Source organism: Gadus macrocephalus, chromosome 15, assembly GCF_031168955.1.
Source record: "Gadus macrocephalus chromosome 15, ASM3116895v1".
NCBI classification, from domain to species: domain Eukaryota; kingdom Metazoa; phylum Chordata; class Actinopteri; order Gadiformes; family Gadidae; genus Gadus; species Gadus macrocephalus.
This window is the reverse complement of record NC_082396.1, coordinates 15953547-15973712: the sequence shown is the minus strand read 5'-3', so window position 1 is coordinate 15973712 and position 20166 is coordinate 15953547. Positions and strand designations below refer to the sequence as shown.

The 20166-nt window shown below is 45.4% G+C and overlaps 1 protein-coding gene across 4 annotated transcripts in view; it reads left to right on the top strand.

The window, feature by feature from the left end:
* Nucleotides 1-16513, top strand: part of LOC132473016 (equilibrative nucleoside transporter 1-like) — a 40890-nt gene extending 24377 nt beyond the window's left edge. For 2 of the 4 annotated variants that reach the window (XM_060072935.1, XM_060072934.1), the window contains exons 2-13: nucleotides 3330-3388; nucleotides 3561-3642; nucleotides 5541-5719; nucleotides 7121-7260; nucleotides 9581-9715; nucleotides 10143-10240; nucleotides 10453-10534; nucleotides 11221-11294; nucleotides 11485-11593; nucleotides 11883-11968; nucleotides 14305-14504; nucleotides 14740-16513. In XM_060072935.1, coding sequence (XP_059928918.1) covers nucleotides 3360-3388; nucleotides 3561-3642; nucleotides 5541-5719; nucleotides 7121-7260; nucleotides 9581-9715; nucleotides 10143-10240; nucleotides 10453-10534; nucleotides 11221-11294; nucleotides 11485-11593; nucleotides 11883-11968; nucleotides 14305-14504; nucleotides 14740-14851 — 1326 coding nt within the window. In that variant the 5' untranslated portion in view covers nucleotides 3330-3359 and the 3' untranslated portion in view covers nucleotides 14852-16513. Of the gene's footprint in view, nucleotides 1-1014; nucleotides 1224-3329; nucleotides 3389-3560; nucleotides 3643-5540; nucleotides 5720-7120; nucleotides 7261-9580; nucleotides 9716-10142; nucleotides 10241-10452; nucleotides 10535-11220; nucleotides 11295-11484; nucleotides 11594-11882; nucleotides 11969-14304; nucleotides 14505-14739 lie in introns of those variants that run through there. The other 2 variants (XR_009529240.1, XM_060072933.1) reach the window with 2 other exon arrangements.
* Nucleotides 16514-20166: the final 3653 nt, after the last annotated feature.

The window sequence follows — 20166 nt, the reverse complement described above, 5'->3', positions numbered from 1 at the left end:
ATGCAGACTGGATCATGCAGAGTGGTTGGCCGGCTCGGTCGGGAGATATGCCCTCTGTAGGTGGGCGCACCGTGCTTTGGGAAGCTGAACGCGGGGTTCCAGATCCGGGACATCTTCACACATCCATATCTGTTTAAATCCTTGTCCGGTGGGGGTCACAGAACAGAAGAGGGTCTTTGTTTATACTACACAGTGGTCTTGCATCAGATTCATTGCTGGTTAGATTGAACTGATCCTTCTCTGGAAACAGTTCACAACTAGCCAGTTGGTGACTTGATATTCATAGCCTGATATAAAGAAGCTGATGTTTGAAGTCGGCAAATTCATCCAAGTAGGCTATGCTGACCTGTTCATCAAAGTGTGTGTGCGTTTGTGTGTTAATTTGACTGGCGGGAAATTGGAAAAGGCGGAAGAGAGAGATGACAAAAGAATTGGCGATGCGTGTGTGTGTGTGTGTGTGTGTGTGTGTGTGTGTGTGTGTGTGTGTGTGTGTGTGTGTGTGTGTGTGTGTGTGTGTGTGTGTGTGTGTGTGTGTGTGTGTGTGTGTGTGTGTGTGTGTGTGTGTGTGTGTGTGTGTGTGTGTGTGTGTGTGTGTGTGTGTGTGTGTGTGCGTGCGTGTGTAGTCACATTGTTTTTTGCTGAGTGCCCCATTTTCCTTCTTGCCTCGATGGGTCACAGTATTTTATCTGCTCAGTAAATGCAATGGTGACATGGGACTGGTATATTTCTTTAGATAGTCATTCAATTGAATGTGCTGTTGAAGAATTACCATTCATTGGATCAAAGTAAGGTGAATGTATAGATGGCTGGGACAGCCAAAGGTCTTGTATTAGATCATTTTGAAGAGTGGACCTTTACATGAATCTAAGAAAGTGTATTGTATATGATGGCGGAGACAGCCAGACGTCTTGTATTAAATTAATCGTATCTTAATTTGAAAATTGTATGATGAGAAATAATTGTGCTATTTAATTTACCGCAGCTGTCATGGCTTAATATTTAAATTGCGATCCTGTCCTTGGTCTTAGGTCAGAGAAACCCAGAATGAGGTGAGGGAAGATGGAGTGTGAAATTTGATTTGGGATCATTAAAGTCAGTGTACTGTAACAGCGCTGTGAAGGTTCGCTGAAGTATGAAGACACACGAGGCTGCTCGTCCTCAGTAGGATGAGATTGATGGTTTCTGCGAGAAGTAAAAAAATTAAACGTGGGACTCAACAAACTGTGAGTGTCACTCCTGCACACATTTGGCCTTGGAACGTGTCTGTAATAAATCCAAGCTTCATATTTCACCATTGAAATGGAGGGCCCCACCCATCTCACCATTGAAATGTGTGTGTGTGTGTGTGGGGGGGGGGGATAAAACGCAAGGTAGTTCGTAAATTGCCCACCTGAAAGAACTACTATGTGCCATAAATCACACTTTGAAACTCAGTTTCATCTTAATGAAAATGTGTCCAAAAGGTTATAGACTTCTCCATGCTTTTGTTGAATTTAAATTGCTACGGATACCAAAAATGGCTGTTTTCCCTCAAATGGGTGCAATTGATTCACTGGACAGTTCTGCTCAAACCTGACATAACATGGCAGAACGCTCAGTTCAACACAGCGAGGCAGAAGCCTATGGGCCTTTCAGAAAACCTTGCGACACATCACTGCAGCTGTAATTTCATTGGCTATAATAAACCGTGGCCTGGTTTTGCCAAGTTGTCGTAAACAAGACCACAAGTTTGGGTTAGCCTCTAGCATAACAATCTATTTGGTTGTCGAAAGGAGGCAACAACGGACATGTTGAGTCTACGTTATTCTTACTCCTGGACTCCTGTGTGGCTCTAATGTTAATAAGCATCTACTCAGATATAATTTCCTCAGAATTTGCTTGGAAATACTGTAATTTCCCCATTGACTACATCCAGCTAATGAATCGTACAAATGCATCATGTGCTTTTCATCTACTGGGGTCAAACTGAACTCTGGGGGGGGTATCAGCACATGGCCTTTGTTTCATTATGCTGCAGCTGGGCATGTGTAGCGAGTAGCGACACTCAAGCCTGCTCCCAGATGCTAGGCCTTGCCACTGCGCGGACTGTCTTCACAGTGGGTGTGCTACACTCTAAAGCACACAGTGTCGTTTGGATACAAACAAAAGGCTTTATTGAAGGTCTCCAGCTGCACTCATGACCGGCTTCTAAAGGTTAGGATGATGTCAGTTGACTGTGGGAACTACTGTGCACGGCAGATTAAATAAAATGCTTTTCCAACGCCTCCATCCCACAATGATACTTTGAACATTTGACAATGTGAAAATCCGACCGGTGGGCGTGTTTGTCGGCTGGACATCTCTATTCTAACGTAAACTAAATTCTTCATGTTTCTCAGCGACTTAATGCTGTTGTGTATAAGAACACACATTTTGTATTCTTTAATGGGCCAATGAGATGCTTCTCTCTCGCTCTCTCTCGCAGAGAGAGAGAGGAGAGAGAGAGAGAGAGAGAGAGAGAGAGAGAGAGAGAGAGAGAGAGAGAGAGAGAGAGAGAGAGAGAGAGGAGAGCGAGAGAGAGAGAGAGAGAGAGAGGAGAGAGAGAGAGAGAGAGGAGAGAGAGAGAGAGAGAGAGAGAGAGAGAGAGAGAGAGAGAGAGAGAGAGAGAGAGAGGAGAGAGGAGAGAGAGAGGAGAGAGAGAGAGAGAGAGAAGAGAGCGAGAGAGAGAGAGAGAGAGAGAGAGGCCGCCGGCCGACCTCACCAGAAGTTGTACAAAACCATTTGGCCCAAGCTGAACATGGTTCCAAGTAAGTTGATAGAATGCATGTTTTAGGCTGGAAAAACTAAACAGTTTCATATTGAAATATTTGACACTCATCAATAGATCAGTTTGGCCGTTCACCGCTGGTCTGGTTGGAATTCTTAAAGTCATCTCTCAATAGAACACATTGTTTTAGTTTGGCTGTCTTGAGCAATTTGAACCACTTGAGACTGCTGTTCTTTTCTCTTGTGTTTGCTGAGAATGTGTCCAACAACCACCAGGATTGCAGGCAGGAAAGCAATCTTTTTTTTCTTTGCATACAACAAGTTCCTGTTAGTAGAGATTTATTTGTTGCAGTGGTACCCTTGTTGCTTATCGCGATCTCATTAGCAACATCTTGCTGCACCGTTAGTTTCTTCCGAAATATGTTACTTGTTGCAACATATCTTTGTTTCGTCCTTGGCATGAATTGGATTATGCATTCAGATGAACCGATCATCACTCTGTGCATGAATCTCCACTGGCACTGACTCAGCGATGCCCATTTAGTTAACCTAACCTTGACTGATGTTTTTGGCTGACATTTCAGAACTATTCCCAAACCTGTGAACCAGGAATCATGACGGCCATCACAGCCCCGAGCGACAGGTAACCATGGAAGAACTGCCCGTGCTGTTACAGCTGTAATGAGCCCTCGCAAAAACTCGTATTACGGGTGTATTAGCACGGCATTCAACCCTCTCATTTGACGTAGGCATGGGCGGTATTGATGTCTTCTTTCATTCCTTTGTGTTAACAAGTTTGTGTTTTCATTTTCCAGATACAATGCTGTGTGGATCATCTTCTTCATCCTGGGCCTGGGAACCCTTTTGCCATGGAATTTCTTCATGACCGCTACCATGGTAACCCTGAGAACATCTTTTTAAACAAATAATTCATGTAAATTTTCCCATTCAAATGTTCCTCAGGGATGCGTCCTCTGCTGATGGAAGTGCTTCCCTGATGGGATGCTGAGCGTCTAAAGGCTGGGGGGTTAGGCTGTACTCTGGAGGGTGAAGCAAAGAATTCTTTATCTGCGGTCCCGCCCAAAACCCCCTTATTTCATTGGGCCCTGTTGGCTGACCCCAGCTAGGTGGGCTTATAAGGGGCCCTGCATACTTTCTTTAATCCCCCCATCGTGCCCCTGGGCATGAAAGGTGACTCCACAGTAACACCCCATGCCGGCTTATCCCAGGGTGGATAAACATGGGATGGATCTCAGCTGGGGGGTGGGGGGACACGTAGCCGTTGGGCTGAGAGTTGTTTATTTATCGTCTTATGGTGCGAACACACCAAGCGCGTACCTCGCGTACCATGTACGTGCGTAACGCAGCGAAAATGTTGCTTGACCATCTTGTGTCAAAAATGGTCAGATACGCGCGTATCTGACCATTTAAGGAGTCCGAGGATTAAGGAGTCCGAGGAAGGAAACCCAAACGCCGCCGTGTTTGGATGGATGATAGAGCTTGGATCGGGTTAGATTAAATAATCTCGGATATAAATAACAATAATCGGGTTAAATAACTTCACATGGTGTGTCTGGTGTGTTTCCAGCATTCGTAGTGTTGATCAGCAGAGAAATAGTCCGCCAAGACGTTGAGGTTGCTTAGCAATCAGAGACTCTGTCCATGCAAGTGAACGGAGCGTTCACTCTTCGTCATAACTATCAAACCAAACATCCTTCACATTCACCGAGCGAACATTATGAGAGTAAAATGCACATTTCTCGCTAGAAATGTTTCCATAAACGCATTTAATGGCGTAACTATGTTACTATTTCCACTCAGAATAAAGAAAGTTGCCGGCCGTGGCTGCCATGGACATGGCTGCTCTGGAGTCCGAGGTAGGAAACCCAAACGTCGCCGTGTTTGGGTGATAGAGTTTAGATCGGGTTAGATTAAATAATCTCGGATATAAATAACAATAATCGGGTTAAATAACTTCACATGGTGTGTCTGGTGTGTTTCCAGCATTCGTTGTGTTGATCAGCAGAGAAATAGTCCGCCAAGACGTTGAGGTTGCTTAGCAATCAGAGACTCTGTCCATGCAAGTGAACGGAGCGTTCCCTCTTCGTCATAACTATCAAACCAAACATCCTTCACATTCACCGAGCGAACATTATGAAAGTAAAATGCACATTTCTCGCTAAAAATGTTTCCATAAAAGCATTTAATGGCGTAACTATGTTACTATTTCCACACAGAATAAAGAAAGATGTCGGCCGTATGCTTCTGTCCAAGCTCACTACTCTCTGCCAGTGACGTCGGGTCAAGCTCAACGCTGATTGGCTATTGCGGCGCGTATGAGCATAAAAAGTTCAATTTTTTGAACTCCTCGCGTACATGTACGCGCGTATATGTACGCGCGTATATGTGCGCGCGTATATACACGCGCGTATATGTACGCGCCTCATACGCCCCTACAGCGAGTAAAATGTTGCTTGGTACGCATGATACGCTGTACGCACCTCATACGCGCGTACACCAATGCTTCCCTATGGAAAAATTGCCGATTTTATACGCGTGGTACGCAGGTGACGCGTTTGGTGTGGCCGTACCTTTAGTGTCTCTTCCGCTTGTTTTGAGAGTCTTTTTTTCAGGGGGACCCATGGAATATTTCCTCAGATTTAGATTTAGTTTATTTGTTTCTAAACAAGCAGTGTTCACTGCCCCGAGTGTTTATTCATTCACCATCGAGGCTCAGTAGAAGTAAATAGAAACCTCTCTCTATTTACTAATCATGTGTCTTCCTCTGTGCCCAGTACTTCACCAGCAGGCTAAAGGACCATGACCTGTCCCTCAACCACACCGCCAACATGACTGACGCAGCCTCATCGGACACTCGCAATATCCTGGAGTCAAAGTTCAACAACGTGATGACGCTGTGCGCCATGGTGCCGCTGCTGATCTTCACCTGCCTCAACTCCTTCATCCACCAGAGGTCAGCCCCTAAACACAGCAGCCCCCGGGGCCATGGGCTCCTGTTAACACCAGCATCAGCCCATGAGTGTGAACACTGTCACTCATGGGCCAGTGCTGATCCCCATCTCATACAACAATCGCCACCACAGAGGCCATCTCTGTGACGCTTCCCTTCTTTTTGCAAGGAATGCGTCGCTGGATGCATGAGCTGTAAGCACGCGATGGGACTGTGAGTGTGATGTAAAATGATGAGGGCGGACCGAGTTGATGAGATGCTGGTCTTTGGTTTGGGCTTCTTAAGGCTGGGGGGTTCGACTGTACTAATGAGGATGCACACTTCCTGTAGTGAAGGGGAGAATTCTTTATCTGCGGTCCCACCCTAAATCCCCTTATTTCATTGAGCCCTGTTGGCTGAGTGCAGAGTGTAAAAGCTGCAAATTCTCTGACCCCTGGAGCAGCCCTTAGCCCGGCTCTGCAGGTTGTGTTTGCATATCAGAACGCTCCAGCCCTGGCATGTTTGCTTTAATTAGGGTTGGAAAGAGAGGACTTGGGGCTAACTGACACACAAATACTCCTTGACCTCCACAAACACACCCAGGAATGTTATGCATCTCCCCTGACCCATGCGCACACACACTTTGTTTTTTTCTGTTTTAGTTTGTTTCTTTATGATGGACTCTGACTCTACCTTTGTTCATCTATTCTTCTACATAAAATGTCTATGTCTTTTAAATAGGCTCCACTGGTTCTAATTCGGTCCCTGGTGATCAGGGGGCGGCGTGGCTCCCCCCGTCTGGGTCAGTGTAGCCAGATTGGGCCGGATTTCCCGTTCAATCTGGCAATGCCGGCTGCTGCATGCTGCAGCCAGCAGTCTCGACCAATCTGGCACAACTGGTCTGGGTCCCTGGGGCAGGGCGCACTCCTTGGCGTGAGCGTGGACTCGGGCATGGAAAAAGACGTTCACACATTTCTCCCAACTGCGTGTGCTCTCTTCTCTCGTAGCATGTGGTTATTTATGTGTGTGGTTACTCGGAGAGTCTCCAAACTACCTTGATGCCAAGACGACTGCTCGCACAGCTGATGGAAATGTTGATGTCCATGTTTGGACATTTTTATACCAGTCGTATCTCTATCCCTCTCGCTGTCGACCCCTTTCTCTGTCCATCTCCCCCCCGTGTCTCTCTCTCGCTCTTTCTCCTCGATTATTATGCAACTAATGCATAAAATATACAGATTTTTACAGAAATAACCAGCCCCAAACAGTAACCTATCTGCTTGTAGGTAGTGCAATGTGAACCCCTCTCTAGTGCCCTACAAAGAGTATTCCAAAGTCGTCATAAATCCAAGTCATGAATAATAATTTCCTCCCCCCTTTTCTTCCCTCCCTCCCTCCCTCCCTCCCTCCCTCCCTCCCTCCCAGGATCTCCCAGAAGCTGCGTATTTGCGGGTGCCTGGCGGTCATCTTGGGTGTGTTCCTGCTGACGGCCATCTTGGTCAAGGTGGAAGTGGATCCCCTTGCCTTCTTCACCATTACCATGATGAAAATCGTCATCATCAACTGTGAGTGTAGGGGTTTTGCCTGGGGTCGCAAACGTCATTCCTTCTCTCTCAACCCACCTTCCTGTCTTCACCTTCCTGTCCATAAAGATGTTATGGCAGAGAATGATTTGTGCACACAAAAAAGTGTGGAGACTGTTTCCGAGTTATAGCTTTGTTTTTTGTCACAGTGTGATGAAAATTATCAAACCATATGTAAGCTTTGTTTTCTTCAGGTTTTGTTATCTCCACCCCAACTGTTAACTAGTGTTATGTTTCCCTTTGTTTTTAACCTTTTGCCTGGCGTGAACCGTTTACAGAGAAGGGTCCATCTGCAGGCTTGGGCGTTTCAGTCATGACACAAGCTCGCCCTTTAGGCGTTCCTGGTAGCGACCAATCACAAGGTCTTTCGAAAGGCATACTGGGTTTCGCAAGGCATACTGCGATGCACAGTCGCAAGGCATGCTATGCTTTCCTTCCTTAATGGCAATTTTACCTTTCTCATTAGATTTAGCATTCATGGAGCCTCCACTTGGCTAACGTTAGTTCTATGCTACCCGTACTTACTGCTAGATCTTATTTTGAAACTTCTGTTTGAGAAAATCTAAGTAGCGAATGTTGACCGCCGTGCGAAGAAGAAGGGGTTCGGTGTTGACGGTGAAGTTAGGCCGGTTTATAGAAGAGTTTCCTTAGTCCGGTCATTGACCGGAAAAAAATGAGGAAGACCGAAATTTCTAAATGACCCGGTCAGAATGACCAATGGAAATAATTCCTTGCACAATTTGAATTGTGTTTAAATATGCTACAGTGGTCATTTTTTTTGCCAATTCATGTTACACAATGAGGCCTTTGATTGACCCGACCCGGCCCGCCGATATTTCCCACCACTATCCTTGAGCCGGGTCGGGCCGGGCCTTGAGCGTTTGTGTTTTTTTTGTTTTTGTTATCATTGCTTTATTGGCACAATCTAAGGAGAAATCTATGCCATAAACAGAATATTATAGGCCTTTATTACACGGGTCTTCTCAATGCCGTGGAATGCTCCGTTCACTTGCATGGGTAGTAGTCCGGTAACTTGTCAACCCCAGCGTCTTCGGTTGCTAAGCAACGTCAACGTCTTTGGTGGACTATTTCACTGCTGATCAACACTACGAATGTAAATTGTAAAAAGACACACCATGTGAAGTTATTTTCCAAATAAGATTTGAAAAGCTTTGGAAGATTATTTACAACCCTATATACATGGTTTTTGAGTAGTACACTGTGACATTTTAATACAGTTCAGCGAGAAAGGCGACGAAGAATAAGAAGGGGGCGTTCCAGTCTGCGTAAACGGGAACAACCCACCACACGAGAACGCCCATTGGTGTCTGCAGTGGGATGATATTGCGTTTCACAAGGAAGCAGTAACCCCCTTATCTATACGAGAAGAACTCCTTCATGTCAGAACTCCCCTCATATGATGTACGGACAATTGCATCACGTGGAGGGGGTGAAGCTGTTAAAAGGCTGTGTGAGAATAAGCCGAGAACTGCCTTCTGTATTCTTCTCGAGAACGGCTTATTCTGCTGGAGAGGAGACGTGGTGTTTGCAAAGCGTTGAATAGGCACGCACAACGATTGTGCTTGTTTGCATCTCCAAGCCAAGTCTTCTCTCCAAGCCGCAATATCCTAAAGGAATTGCCTTGACAACACGCGCGCACGCACGCACAAAAACAAACCTTTCCCCACGGCCCCGCCCCAGCTGTGATCAAAACCATGTGCTGGGGCTTGTGGGTAATCCCCCTCCAGTGTGTGTGTGTGTGTGTGTGCAGGGTGCAGACGAGTTGCCCTGGACCCGCCGGGCCCTGGCGCGCTCACAGCCCCGTCCCACTGGGAGGGTTTATAGAGAGTCGGGCGTGGAGCAGCAGGGAAAAGCTCACCCCTCCCTAGCCCCCGCTCCCCTCCCCAACACCCTGACGCAGGACCGGGCGGCTTGTGTGGTTGGACGGGAGTACTTCCTCCTGTCTCTTCCTCTTTCTATCTATCTATGTCTCATTCCCTCCATCCCTCCGGCGCTGAGACTGCATCGCTGCATGCAAGGAAGCCTTGAAACAAATGGATGGATCTCTCTCGCTGTCTCCCACTCTCTCACTCTCCCTCTGTCTCTGTCCGTCTCACCCTGGGGAGATGAGCGGAGGGGAAGAAACACTTGAGTTGTTGTGCTTCACGTCTCTCTGAGTGTCCACATGTTGTTATGGGTCAGTGGGACTGAGCAGGTTTCCTTTTTGAGGGGGGTCTCCGCTCGCTCTCTCCCGATTCCTGAGCGCCCTTGTGGTTTTCGTTGTGCTTCTCCCCCTCCTCAGCGTTCGGCGCGGTGCTCCAGGGGAGTCTGTTCGGCCTGGCGGGGCGTCTGCCCGCCTCCTACACCACCCCCATCATGAGCGGCCAAGGCCTGGCCGGAACCTTCGCCGCCTTCTCCATGATCTGCGCCTTGGCCAGTACGCAACGCCGTCCACTGCTCTGGAAACACTCCCTGCTCCGTTAAACACAGCCTCTCTAAAACACACTCTCCCCTCTCCCACACCTTGCCATCCCGGCTACCATGCTCTCCCACTGTTAAACACGTTTGATCACTATTTCTGACACACGCACCGACACTTTATGTTTACATTTACGGGCATTTAGCAGATGCTTTTATCCAAACCGACTTACAATGTTTTCACACACATTGACACACCGACGGCGGAACCAATCACGCAGGGCGACAGGCAGCTCGTCAGGAGCATTTGGGGGGGAAAAGTGACATGCTCAGGGACACCGCAACACTCGGGGAGCCGGAGATCGAACTAGCAACCTTCTGGTCACAAGTCAACCTGCTCCATCTGCTGAGCCAAGCCGACACCGTCTGTCCTTTCCTCCGTGCAGGTGGCTCCGCCCTGCAGGACAGCGCCGTGGGCTACTTCATCACGGCCTGCGTGGTCATCTTCCTGGCCATCCTGGCCTACATCGCCCTGCCTAAGATGGTATGCCCCGTCTTCAATCACACTCGACCTCCGTCTGTAAACGATCCCACCGCCAGGGCCCAACGTGCATCTCCTCGCTGCAGCGACGATGGAGTTGCTGCAAGCAGACGAGGCATGCAGCTGAATCTATGCTGCAGGGGGGGATTCGTGTTGACCCTCTGTGGCTCGCTAATTAGATGTTGCAGTTGTTTACACTGTGGTTTGTCGTGCAGGAGTTCTTCCAGTACTACATGGAGAGTAATGGATCCAGTCTCACGGGGGAGGAGGAGAACAGGATGGATCTGCTGAAGAAAGGTAGATTTTGAACTCAATTCTGTACTTATGAATCCTATTGAAACGTGCATCCACTGAAGTGCTTCCAATCCACACATTCCAGTGGGGCTGAGGATCAACACCGTTGAGGAGTGGGCAGCAGCTATTTAGGGTCACTAGTGTCCCTCTGGGGGTGACCACGTCCACTTGTGGGTTAGAAAGGTTGATACTTTAAAGCTGGTTCCAGATCCTAAGTCCTTGTTTAAACCAATATAACTATCAACTTTTAATTATTTTTTTACGGCTGTTGGTTAGGTTAAATGATGCTTGTATAAAATTTAATGAAATCTCTTGAATTATTAACTTTGTTTTTCAGCCTAGTCCAGCACGTGGGCGGGATGATGGGCAGTTTGGTTGTCTGGTCTCTGTGGAGTACTCCCTAAAGCAGCCAGGAAGCCCAAACCACTAAGAAGCATTTAAAACGGCCCTCGAGACAGAATGACAACTGCCTCTTTGTGAGCAGTATAGTTTAAATTTAGGAGAGGTGTCTGTGACCGAAATTATAGATAGACTCAAAACGATCTCAATTCTATGTGCTAGTGTTTGGGTTGCGTGGGCGTAAGCACCTCAAGAAATAAATGAATGGCTGTTGTTCTGTGTTCTGTTTATCTCCCCGCCAGTGTTCATGATGCTGTCTGTCTAAAAGTGTGTGTTTGTGTTTTCCTCAGACGGCTCTGGGGAGAAGGGCACTGCAGCGGCGGGAGGCAGGCAGAGCCCGTCGGTGTTGGGCATCTTTAAACAGGTCGGGACCCGTGCACACACGCACACACACACACACACGTGTAAATTATGTATTTGTATAATCACTTCCCAAGTATGAATGCATTTTGAAATGAATGTCAAACATTGAAATCCTTGTGCTCGTCCTCTATTTGCATTGAAATTAGAGTTATTGATGATACCGGGCCTGTCTTTGTCTCTTTGTCCAATAGATCTGGGTGATGGCATTGTCTGTGTGCTTCATCTTCACCATCACCATCGGAACGTTCCCCGCCGTGACGGTGGAGGTGAAGTCCTCCGTGGCCGCGGGCAGTGCCTGGGGTACGTGCCCTCATGTTAGCACGCTAGCTAATGCTAACACCCAGCTAACGACTGCAGTGCAATGCATTTGAGTCAAAACGCACACACCAAATATTATCAGAAGTTTTCAGATTATGAAATTTAACATTTAGTTTATGGTTAGGGCTTGGTTATCCAGTGTGGTCTGCTGTGCTTAAGAAGCATTACAATAATTGTTATGTCTAACAAACACTTTTTAACTGGTCTTTTGGCCTTGGAGGACTGAAGTCTTGGGTATAACAGCATTTGTTTTGTTGTTAACGACGTACAGACACCTACTTCATCCCCGTGTCCTGCTTTCTGCTCTTCAACCTGATGGACTGGGCCGGCCGCAGTCTCACTGCCGTCTGTATGTGGGTGGGTACCAAAACACTGGATTATTACACCACTGGATTAATACACCAAACCACTGGATGAATACACCACACCACTGGATGAATACACCACACCACTGGATTAATACACCACACCACTGGATTAATACACCACACCACTGGATTAATACACCACACCACTGGATTAATACACCGCACCACTGGATTAATACACCACACCACTGGATTAATACACCACACCACTGGATTAATACACCACACCACTGGATTAATACACCGCACCACTGGATTAATACACCGCACCACTGGATTAATACACCACACCACTGGATTAATACGCCACACCACTGGATTAATACACCACACCACTGGATTAATACACCACACCACTGGATTAATACACTGCACCACTGGTTTATTACACCACACCACTGGATTAATACACCACACCACTGGATTAATACACCACACCACTGGATTAATACGCCACACCACTGGATTAATACTAACTGTATTAACACCAAACCACTGGATTATTATCAACTGTATGCACACCCCAACACTGGATTATTACCAACATAGTTGATCATCTATATTGGATCATTATCAATATAGGGGATAAGAACAGAAGAGCTAAAAGCAGTATGATCAGGTTGGTCAGTTGCTGGATAAGAGGCCAGTGTTCCAGTCTTGCCCTTCAGATGTGTTATACTTATGCTTTACCCATAAAAGTGTCAGTCACTGCAAATTAGATGTTACTTTTGGTTTTGAAAAGGAGGTGTGGAATGTTGTTGTGATCACATTGCATGGGATTGCTGGAAAAAGCAGAGATGATTCACAGCGTCTTCAGTGCGACACCACTGGAATCAGATCCATTGGGTTTTTCTGCAGTGAAATCATGGAAAAACATCTGGTCACTAGAGAGCGAACTGAGGAAAACAGGGAACCCAAGCTTTGATGTGTGTGTGTGTGTGTGTGTGTGTGTGTGTGTGTGTGTGTGTCCAAGGCTGTTCTCAAGGAAGTGGTTTTGGAGTTCAAATAGCTGTACATTTGCCTCAAAACGGGCGGTTACCGCCAACACTAACACACTAATGGAAACAAATTGTTAAAGTGGATATCTGCCACAAAAGACACTTTCAGCAAATTACTTTCTGCCAAGAATGACTTGATCTCAGATCAGAGAGAGCTATCTCTCGTGTGTGTGTGTGTGTGTGTGTGTGTGTGTGTGTGTGTGTGTGTGTGTGTGTGTGTGTGTGTGTGTGTGTGTGTGTGTGTGTGTGTGTGTGTGTGTGTGTGTGTGTGTGTGTGTGTGATGCACTTACTGAACCAAAATATTCCTTTTGAATGTTCCCAAATGAGAGCACTCATTTGATCTTTTACATACGCAAAACTTAAATCAAATGGAAATACTCAAACAAATTCCAGGGAGTCCGGCTTAGGAGCAATATTAGCATTCCTTCTCTGTAAAGTTTTCCAAACAGCAACCTTATCCTGCTGTTTGGAATATCCTGTACACTTTGCCCTGTGGATAGTTATTTTGGAGGCTATACAACATTGAAGAGCTAATTGGGTTCTGGGTGGGGGAAATGTAGGTGCGTGGGTCTGCACGTACAGAAGAAGTAGTGCAGACTCACATGGTGAGGTTACTCAGACTACACCATGTGAGTTGACTTACTGTCCTGTCAGACCGGTCTCATCAGGCTCCTCGCTGCTCCACTCAGGCGCTCTGTCACAAGGTCACAGGCAGGCGCTTCCCAGCACATGGGGCAGGGAAGACACTGGAGGGTTGCTGTTGGGAGCAGCCTCCCAGCCCCCTATCCTGGTTAATGTGTTCTGGAGCTAGACACACATAAAGAAATGCCACTGCAGCAACCATAAGACAGTCATAGAAAAAAGAGAAACAAATGATGCATCAAATAAACAGATTATTTTAAAAACATTTAAATATTCAGATTATTAAACATTTGATGCATAAAATATACCGATTTTTATACAAATGATACATCAAATATACAGATTATTGTACAAACAGAACATCAAATATTCCGATTATTATGCAAATTGTACATAAAATGTACAGATTATTATACAAATGATACATAAAATACACAGATTATTGAACAAACAAAACATCAAATATACCGATTATTATGCAAATGATACATCAAATGTACAGATTACTACAGCGTTTACCCGAAAGGAGCAGTTAGCCACCTGCTTGGATGTGGTGCCATGTGAACCCCTCTCTAGCTCCCTAGAAAGGCCCTAGAGAGGGTGTGTGGCACTCATAAATCAAAGTCATTAATCTCCCTCTCCCTCTCTCTCCCCCTCCCCCCCCCCCCCCCCCCCCCCCGCCAGCCGGGGAAGGACAGCCTGTGGCTGCCGGTGCTGGTGGGTCTGCGGGTGGTCTTCGTACCGCTGTTCATGCTGTGTAACGTGCAGCCGCGAAGCTACCTGCCCGTGCTGTTCGGGCACGACGCCTGGTACATCCTCTTCATCGTCCTCTTCTCCTTCTCCAACGGCTACCTGGCCAGCCTCTGCATGTGCTTCGGACCCAAGTAAGGAATCCAAACACCTAAACGGGGGATTTGATTGGTTTACAGAGGAGGAGGGGGGGGGGGGGGGTAGGGTTAGGGCTTTGTCCTGCCCATAGTGGTGCCGTGCCAATGGCTCCTTTCACCATCAGGTAAACTTTCAAACTAAGCACTGAGGAAATGCAGTGGAGCTTCGGTTCTGAATCCACACATTGGTATTCCAGCTCATGGTTTCCTCTGCTGTGTCTCCCCCCCACAGGAAGGTGGCGCAACATGAAGCTGAGACGGCCGGCGCGGTCATGGCCTTCTTCCTGTCCCTGGGTCTGGCCATGGGGGCCGCCCTGTCCTTTGGCTTCCGAGCCATGATCTAATAACCCCCCACCCCCAAGCCCCCCTCGCCTCCTCCCCCACGGTATGGACACCCTACTGTCCCCCCCCTCCCCCCTCCTGTTTGTTGAACGTTCTCACGGAGCCGTCTTCCCCCACTCCCTCCAGCCGAGGGCTGGGGGGAGTGGTTCACACATACTAGACCGACTGAATCACCAAAACCTTTCTCCTATTGCGGTTGCTGAATGTGCCAAACGGTTGTGGAGCGAGCCTAATTTCTCTTGAGCCCCGGGGTGGAAAAGTCACGGAAAAGTGTTGAGTCAGCCCCGTCTGGTGACGTCAGAGAAGAAGAACAGCGGCCCTCTGTGTCCCCGTTGTGACCGAGTGTTTAAAGGGATACTCCAGGGGCAAATGGCAGTAGCATGTAGACAGAAGGAACCTCTCTGATTCTATTCAATGGTACATATTGTCCGACGTAAATATGTGTCTGCTTTTTATATAGACTATAGACATACTTTTTTGTTGATTCTTTCTCATGAATTTCCTGTTTCAAACAGCTAACGGCTTTAGGTTCTGCACAAAGTGAGAATCTAACAGCGGACGTGTTTTGGCACTGGCAGCCGAGTCGGGGCCAGCGATGTGAAATTAGAGCTGTACCAATAAGCAGGTTGATCTCTACCAAATATAAGACGTTACCTGACAACCCACACAGCTAGGTGTGTCTCTACGTACTCGCCCAATACTGCCCTCAGATAACAGACGTGTGTGTGTGTGTACGTGGGTGTGTGTGTGTGTGTGTGAGATAGTTACTGATGGTAGTTGCAGATTGTACAACTAGGGGGCAGCAGCGGTAAGGTCCTCATCCCCTAAAGATACATGCTATTTCCAGTGTCCTACAATTAATGCTGTGACGTTGTTACTGTTATTGGTGACCTCAATATTTCCATGGGGATGGGAAATTCTTTGGAACGTGACCCAGTCACCTCCATAAGGAGACCGGGGCGCTGTGCTCGTATCGGGACTGTATGTGTGTGAAGATCTCTCCTGTCTCACTGCGATTACTTGTTGTGGAGTCATTTGTTAATTTACTTTTTATCCTCCCAGACGTTAGAATGCAATACATTTAGTTTTTATGATACTGTTCGGCCTTCCCATTATTCAGTTCCTGAGTCGGTGGAGACTGCCTTTTGTCTAATGGTAGTCAATGTTTAAAAGGCCTTTGTGTTTTAAGGCCTGTTTTGGTTTTTAGTGTCTTGATACACATGGCAGTGATTGTCAGCATTATTATTATCAGCAAAACATATACATATATGCAGCTGTTATTCATCAGGCAAATGGATATAGTTGTGAAGAACGCAGACTGTTTAGCCTTCACCAGGTGTGTTTCTGCCATCTCTTATCAAGATGTCCTTATGAGTTTGACACATTGTTTTATCTAGTTATTTTTAATTGATCGACAATTTATTTGGGATTTTCAATCAGAATGGAGGAAACCAATAACCTCAACAGTTTATCAGTTTTATATTTTTACATATCTGATTATTTTTTTATAAGCTTTTGTTTTACCTGCAGATATAATGCATTACCAGATGTATTCAATGACGTGGTGCTTGGCACTGTCCTGTTTACAGGACGGTGATGAGGTATAGCAAGGACCATAGCAATGTTACCCAACAAAGAAAATAAATGTTTTTGTAAGACTCACATTTTGCTGCAAGATTGATGATATGCACTAGCATTTCACCTACTACAAAAAAATCAAAGGCAATAAAGATATGTTAATACAGCATACGTTTTCCCATTAGCAACCTCTAGTGGTATACACTTATAGTAATTTCATTTCCAACCAGAATAAAAAGAGAAATTCCCTGGATGGATTAACTCTCTGTCTCCCCCTCCCCTCCCCCCTAACTTGCTACCTATTAGCGGCCATGATTCTTTACTATACTGATACAATTAGGACTGCATGGTCTGTAGAACGTGAGGGGCTTTCTGAACCAGCCCCAGTAAATAGTGCTGGATGGCAGTGCTCCACATCCTGTGACCAACACCAGGGACGTGTGTCACATGCCAAGTATTCCCCTGCAGCATGTGACCCAAATCAACGTCAGAGGGACGCACAAGTTTATACTAATCTTAACATCCAACCTTTCCCATTACTTTCCAAAAGGCCACTTATAATATATGACCTACACTCATGATTAGGTCTATTTATTTTGGTCTTTTGGTCTGGTGATGCCGACTTAATAATACGGCACAAAATACTGAAAGCTTTGTATCTTTAAATCCGAACCAAACAAACTGGGGGTCACGTGTGTGTGTGTGTGTAGACCAGCTACAGTAAAGATTACTATGATGATACCAAGGGGGGGGGGGGGGGGGCCCATGTGGCTACGCCCCTGCTCCAGAGCCATAGGTTCCTGACCCCCGCTGGTTGAGTCCTGTCCCCAGTCCGACACAGAGGATTTATGAAGCTGGTTCTACCGCTCCGGCCTCTGCATTCTACAATGTGTGGCCCATCTGGGAGGAGGAACCAAGAGCATTCTGTTCAACAAATACACTTCGGATCTGCACTTTTTGCATTCTTACTGCAATCTATTTGTATAAATGTTGAACTTAAAATACACAATATTTACTTCCTCCCCAGTGCCTCATGGTTCATTCATTTACTACTATGAATATTTGTACAAAGGTATTACTGGATAATGACCAAAGGTTAATTTGGTCTGGGAACGGATCTGAACTGTCAAAATAGATTATGTTGATGAGAACAGAAATATATGTAATTTATATGTGGCTAAACTTGGTGCCCACCATTCAACCTCAACACATCCTTGCGCAAAGTCATCCAAAACAGTTAAACTTTTTTGGGAAGACCTTTTAAGTGGGTCACATTTAATGCTTCAAATGGGATTACCCTTCAGGGTTCATAGGTCAGTGTCTCAGTTAAGGCTGACATACCTCAAACTCACATGTAAGTCTACAGGCTGGGACCGTCATAAGAATGAAGATAAAGTACGATAAAATACAAAATGTCCAGTCCTTCCCTAACATTCATGTGTGGATTCCAGCAACACTGACCATCCAGATGGAATCAATAAATGTTGTATCTTTTTATGGTCAAATCATTAGATTAGTGTAGACGTTTACTTTTATCACATAACTGTAAATAAAAATAAGCAAAAACAACAAATTATATCAGTTTATTCAATCAGATCAGTTTCTCTATAAATTAGGTGGCAGTTGTTCAAAAAGCGGCTGATTTAAAAACTAAACCTTAATAGGCCTACTGCCGACCGAGTTTGTGTTATCAAATTACAGATCCACTAACCTTGCCTCAAGCAACATAATTTGCTAATTCTAACTTCCATAACGTTAACCAGCATGCGTGCAGAGAGCTGCAGGCCTATATAATCGTTGCAGACATGGGTTCAAGCCCCGCCCACGATGCTCTCCTAAAAAATCGAATGACTTTTGGATGTAATGTGATTTGAATGGATGAAAGGGTTAAATTCCCACAGAATGCCTTCTCCATCCAAAATATTATTTAAGAAACCTAACAATTTAGGTTTCATGAATATTATCTTTAAGATATAATTGAGACAGTATGATAAATCATAATAATTGCAGGTTGGCTTCTTTGGCTTGATCTGCCAGGCCACAAATATAATTGGGGAGAAGATATCATTTTTGACCACTGGTTGATCGTGGTCAAAAAATTTCATAATTTAACTCATATTCATCCAATCCTCCCCACTTCTGCAATCACTTAGCAACTCTTCCCTCCTCCCTCGAATCATTTTAGGCTTGTTTGTTGAATTTTCTTAAGGTAGAAACCTTGAATAGTTTACAGCGTAATACAAGACGAAGAATAACCCTCCTTTCTCTGAACCCTATCTTTCCAGTCATTGCAATGATTGTAGGATTTTTTTGCCACGTCAAAAATGTGGTGCGTCATATTTTCTTATTTCTGTTGCACAAATGTCAGAACAGGGTCTCATCTGTTGAATTTGCCAGAACGTGTGAATGTTAACATGGCGAAAAATGAATCGATGAGGCGATGCCAAAAAAAGAAGTAGAGGTGAGTTAGTTTCATCGTCTTACAAAAAAGAGAAAAAACGTTTGCATAATAAAAAAAAGATTTCAGCATTGTTCCACAGAACTCTTAGTATAATGGCTCCCTCTAGTGTCCATCATTATGTACTGACTGTACAAAATAAATTCGTCAAAGGAAATCAGTATATATAAATCTAAATATATTCATATTCATAAAAGTGCATTTAACTTGGGATATAAAAGTCTGTAATTCAAACCTAAATCAGCTCGAATTGCAAATCTGCATTTAGGGTGCATAAGCTAATGAATGTGCATAACCAGTTATTATTGAAAGGTGTTTCCCAATCCTATAAACGAATCCTGGTTTATTAGCCTTCAAACTTGATAATGTATATATTTCCCATTGATGACAAAATTCTATCTTATTTTGTATATTTTACTACTTGCAATACAGGCTGAAATCATGCACATAACTATATGACACACACGTTCAAGATCAAGTTTGTTAATAGAGTAAAAAAACAAACAGGTTAATACCAATGTGCTGTACAGATTATGAGTACAGGTGCATACACAGACAATACACCTGCAGTCATATTTAGGGATGCAATAAAAACAGGAAATAAAGTGCAAACACAAATCCTATAAACATGTGGCAAGAGCCGTAGGCAAATGGAAATACTGTTTTTAGTCTAGTTAAAGTTTAATAATATAAATGTAATATAAGTGACCTAATATTAATTAAGGTCACTGCCAAGCACACATTAGCTTACGTTTTTGAATGGCAACAGTTGCTGGTGGATAGCAGAGAAATCACTAAATACACACACACGGCACAAACACACGCGCATATAGGGCCCACACGCACACACACACACACACCCACACACACACACACACACCACACACACACACACACACACACACACACACACACACACACACATATAGGGCAAACACACACACACACACACACACATATAGGGCAAACACACACACGCATACACACACACATATAGGGCAAATATAGGCCACACACACACACACACACACACACACACACACACACACACACACACACACACACACACACACACACAAACGCACACAAACGCACACTCATTCCTGATGCCCTGACTAACTGTGTTGTCTGGTGACTCACTCTAAATTTAGTGCAGGCTTTCGCTCTCATCTTTCTACAGACTAAGAATAGGGGTATAGCGTCATGCAAGTGCTGTTCCCCAGACGTCAGCTACTCCTCCGCTCCGGCAACACTCTGACCCGCCGCCTACAACCCTCTCTG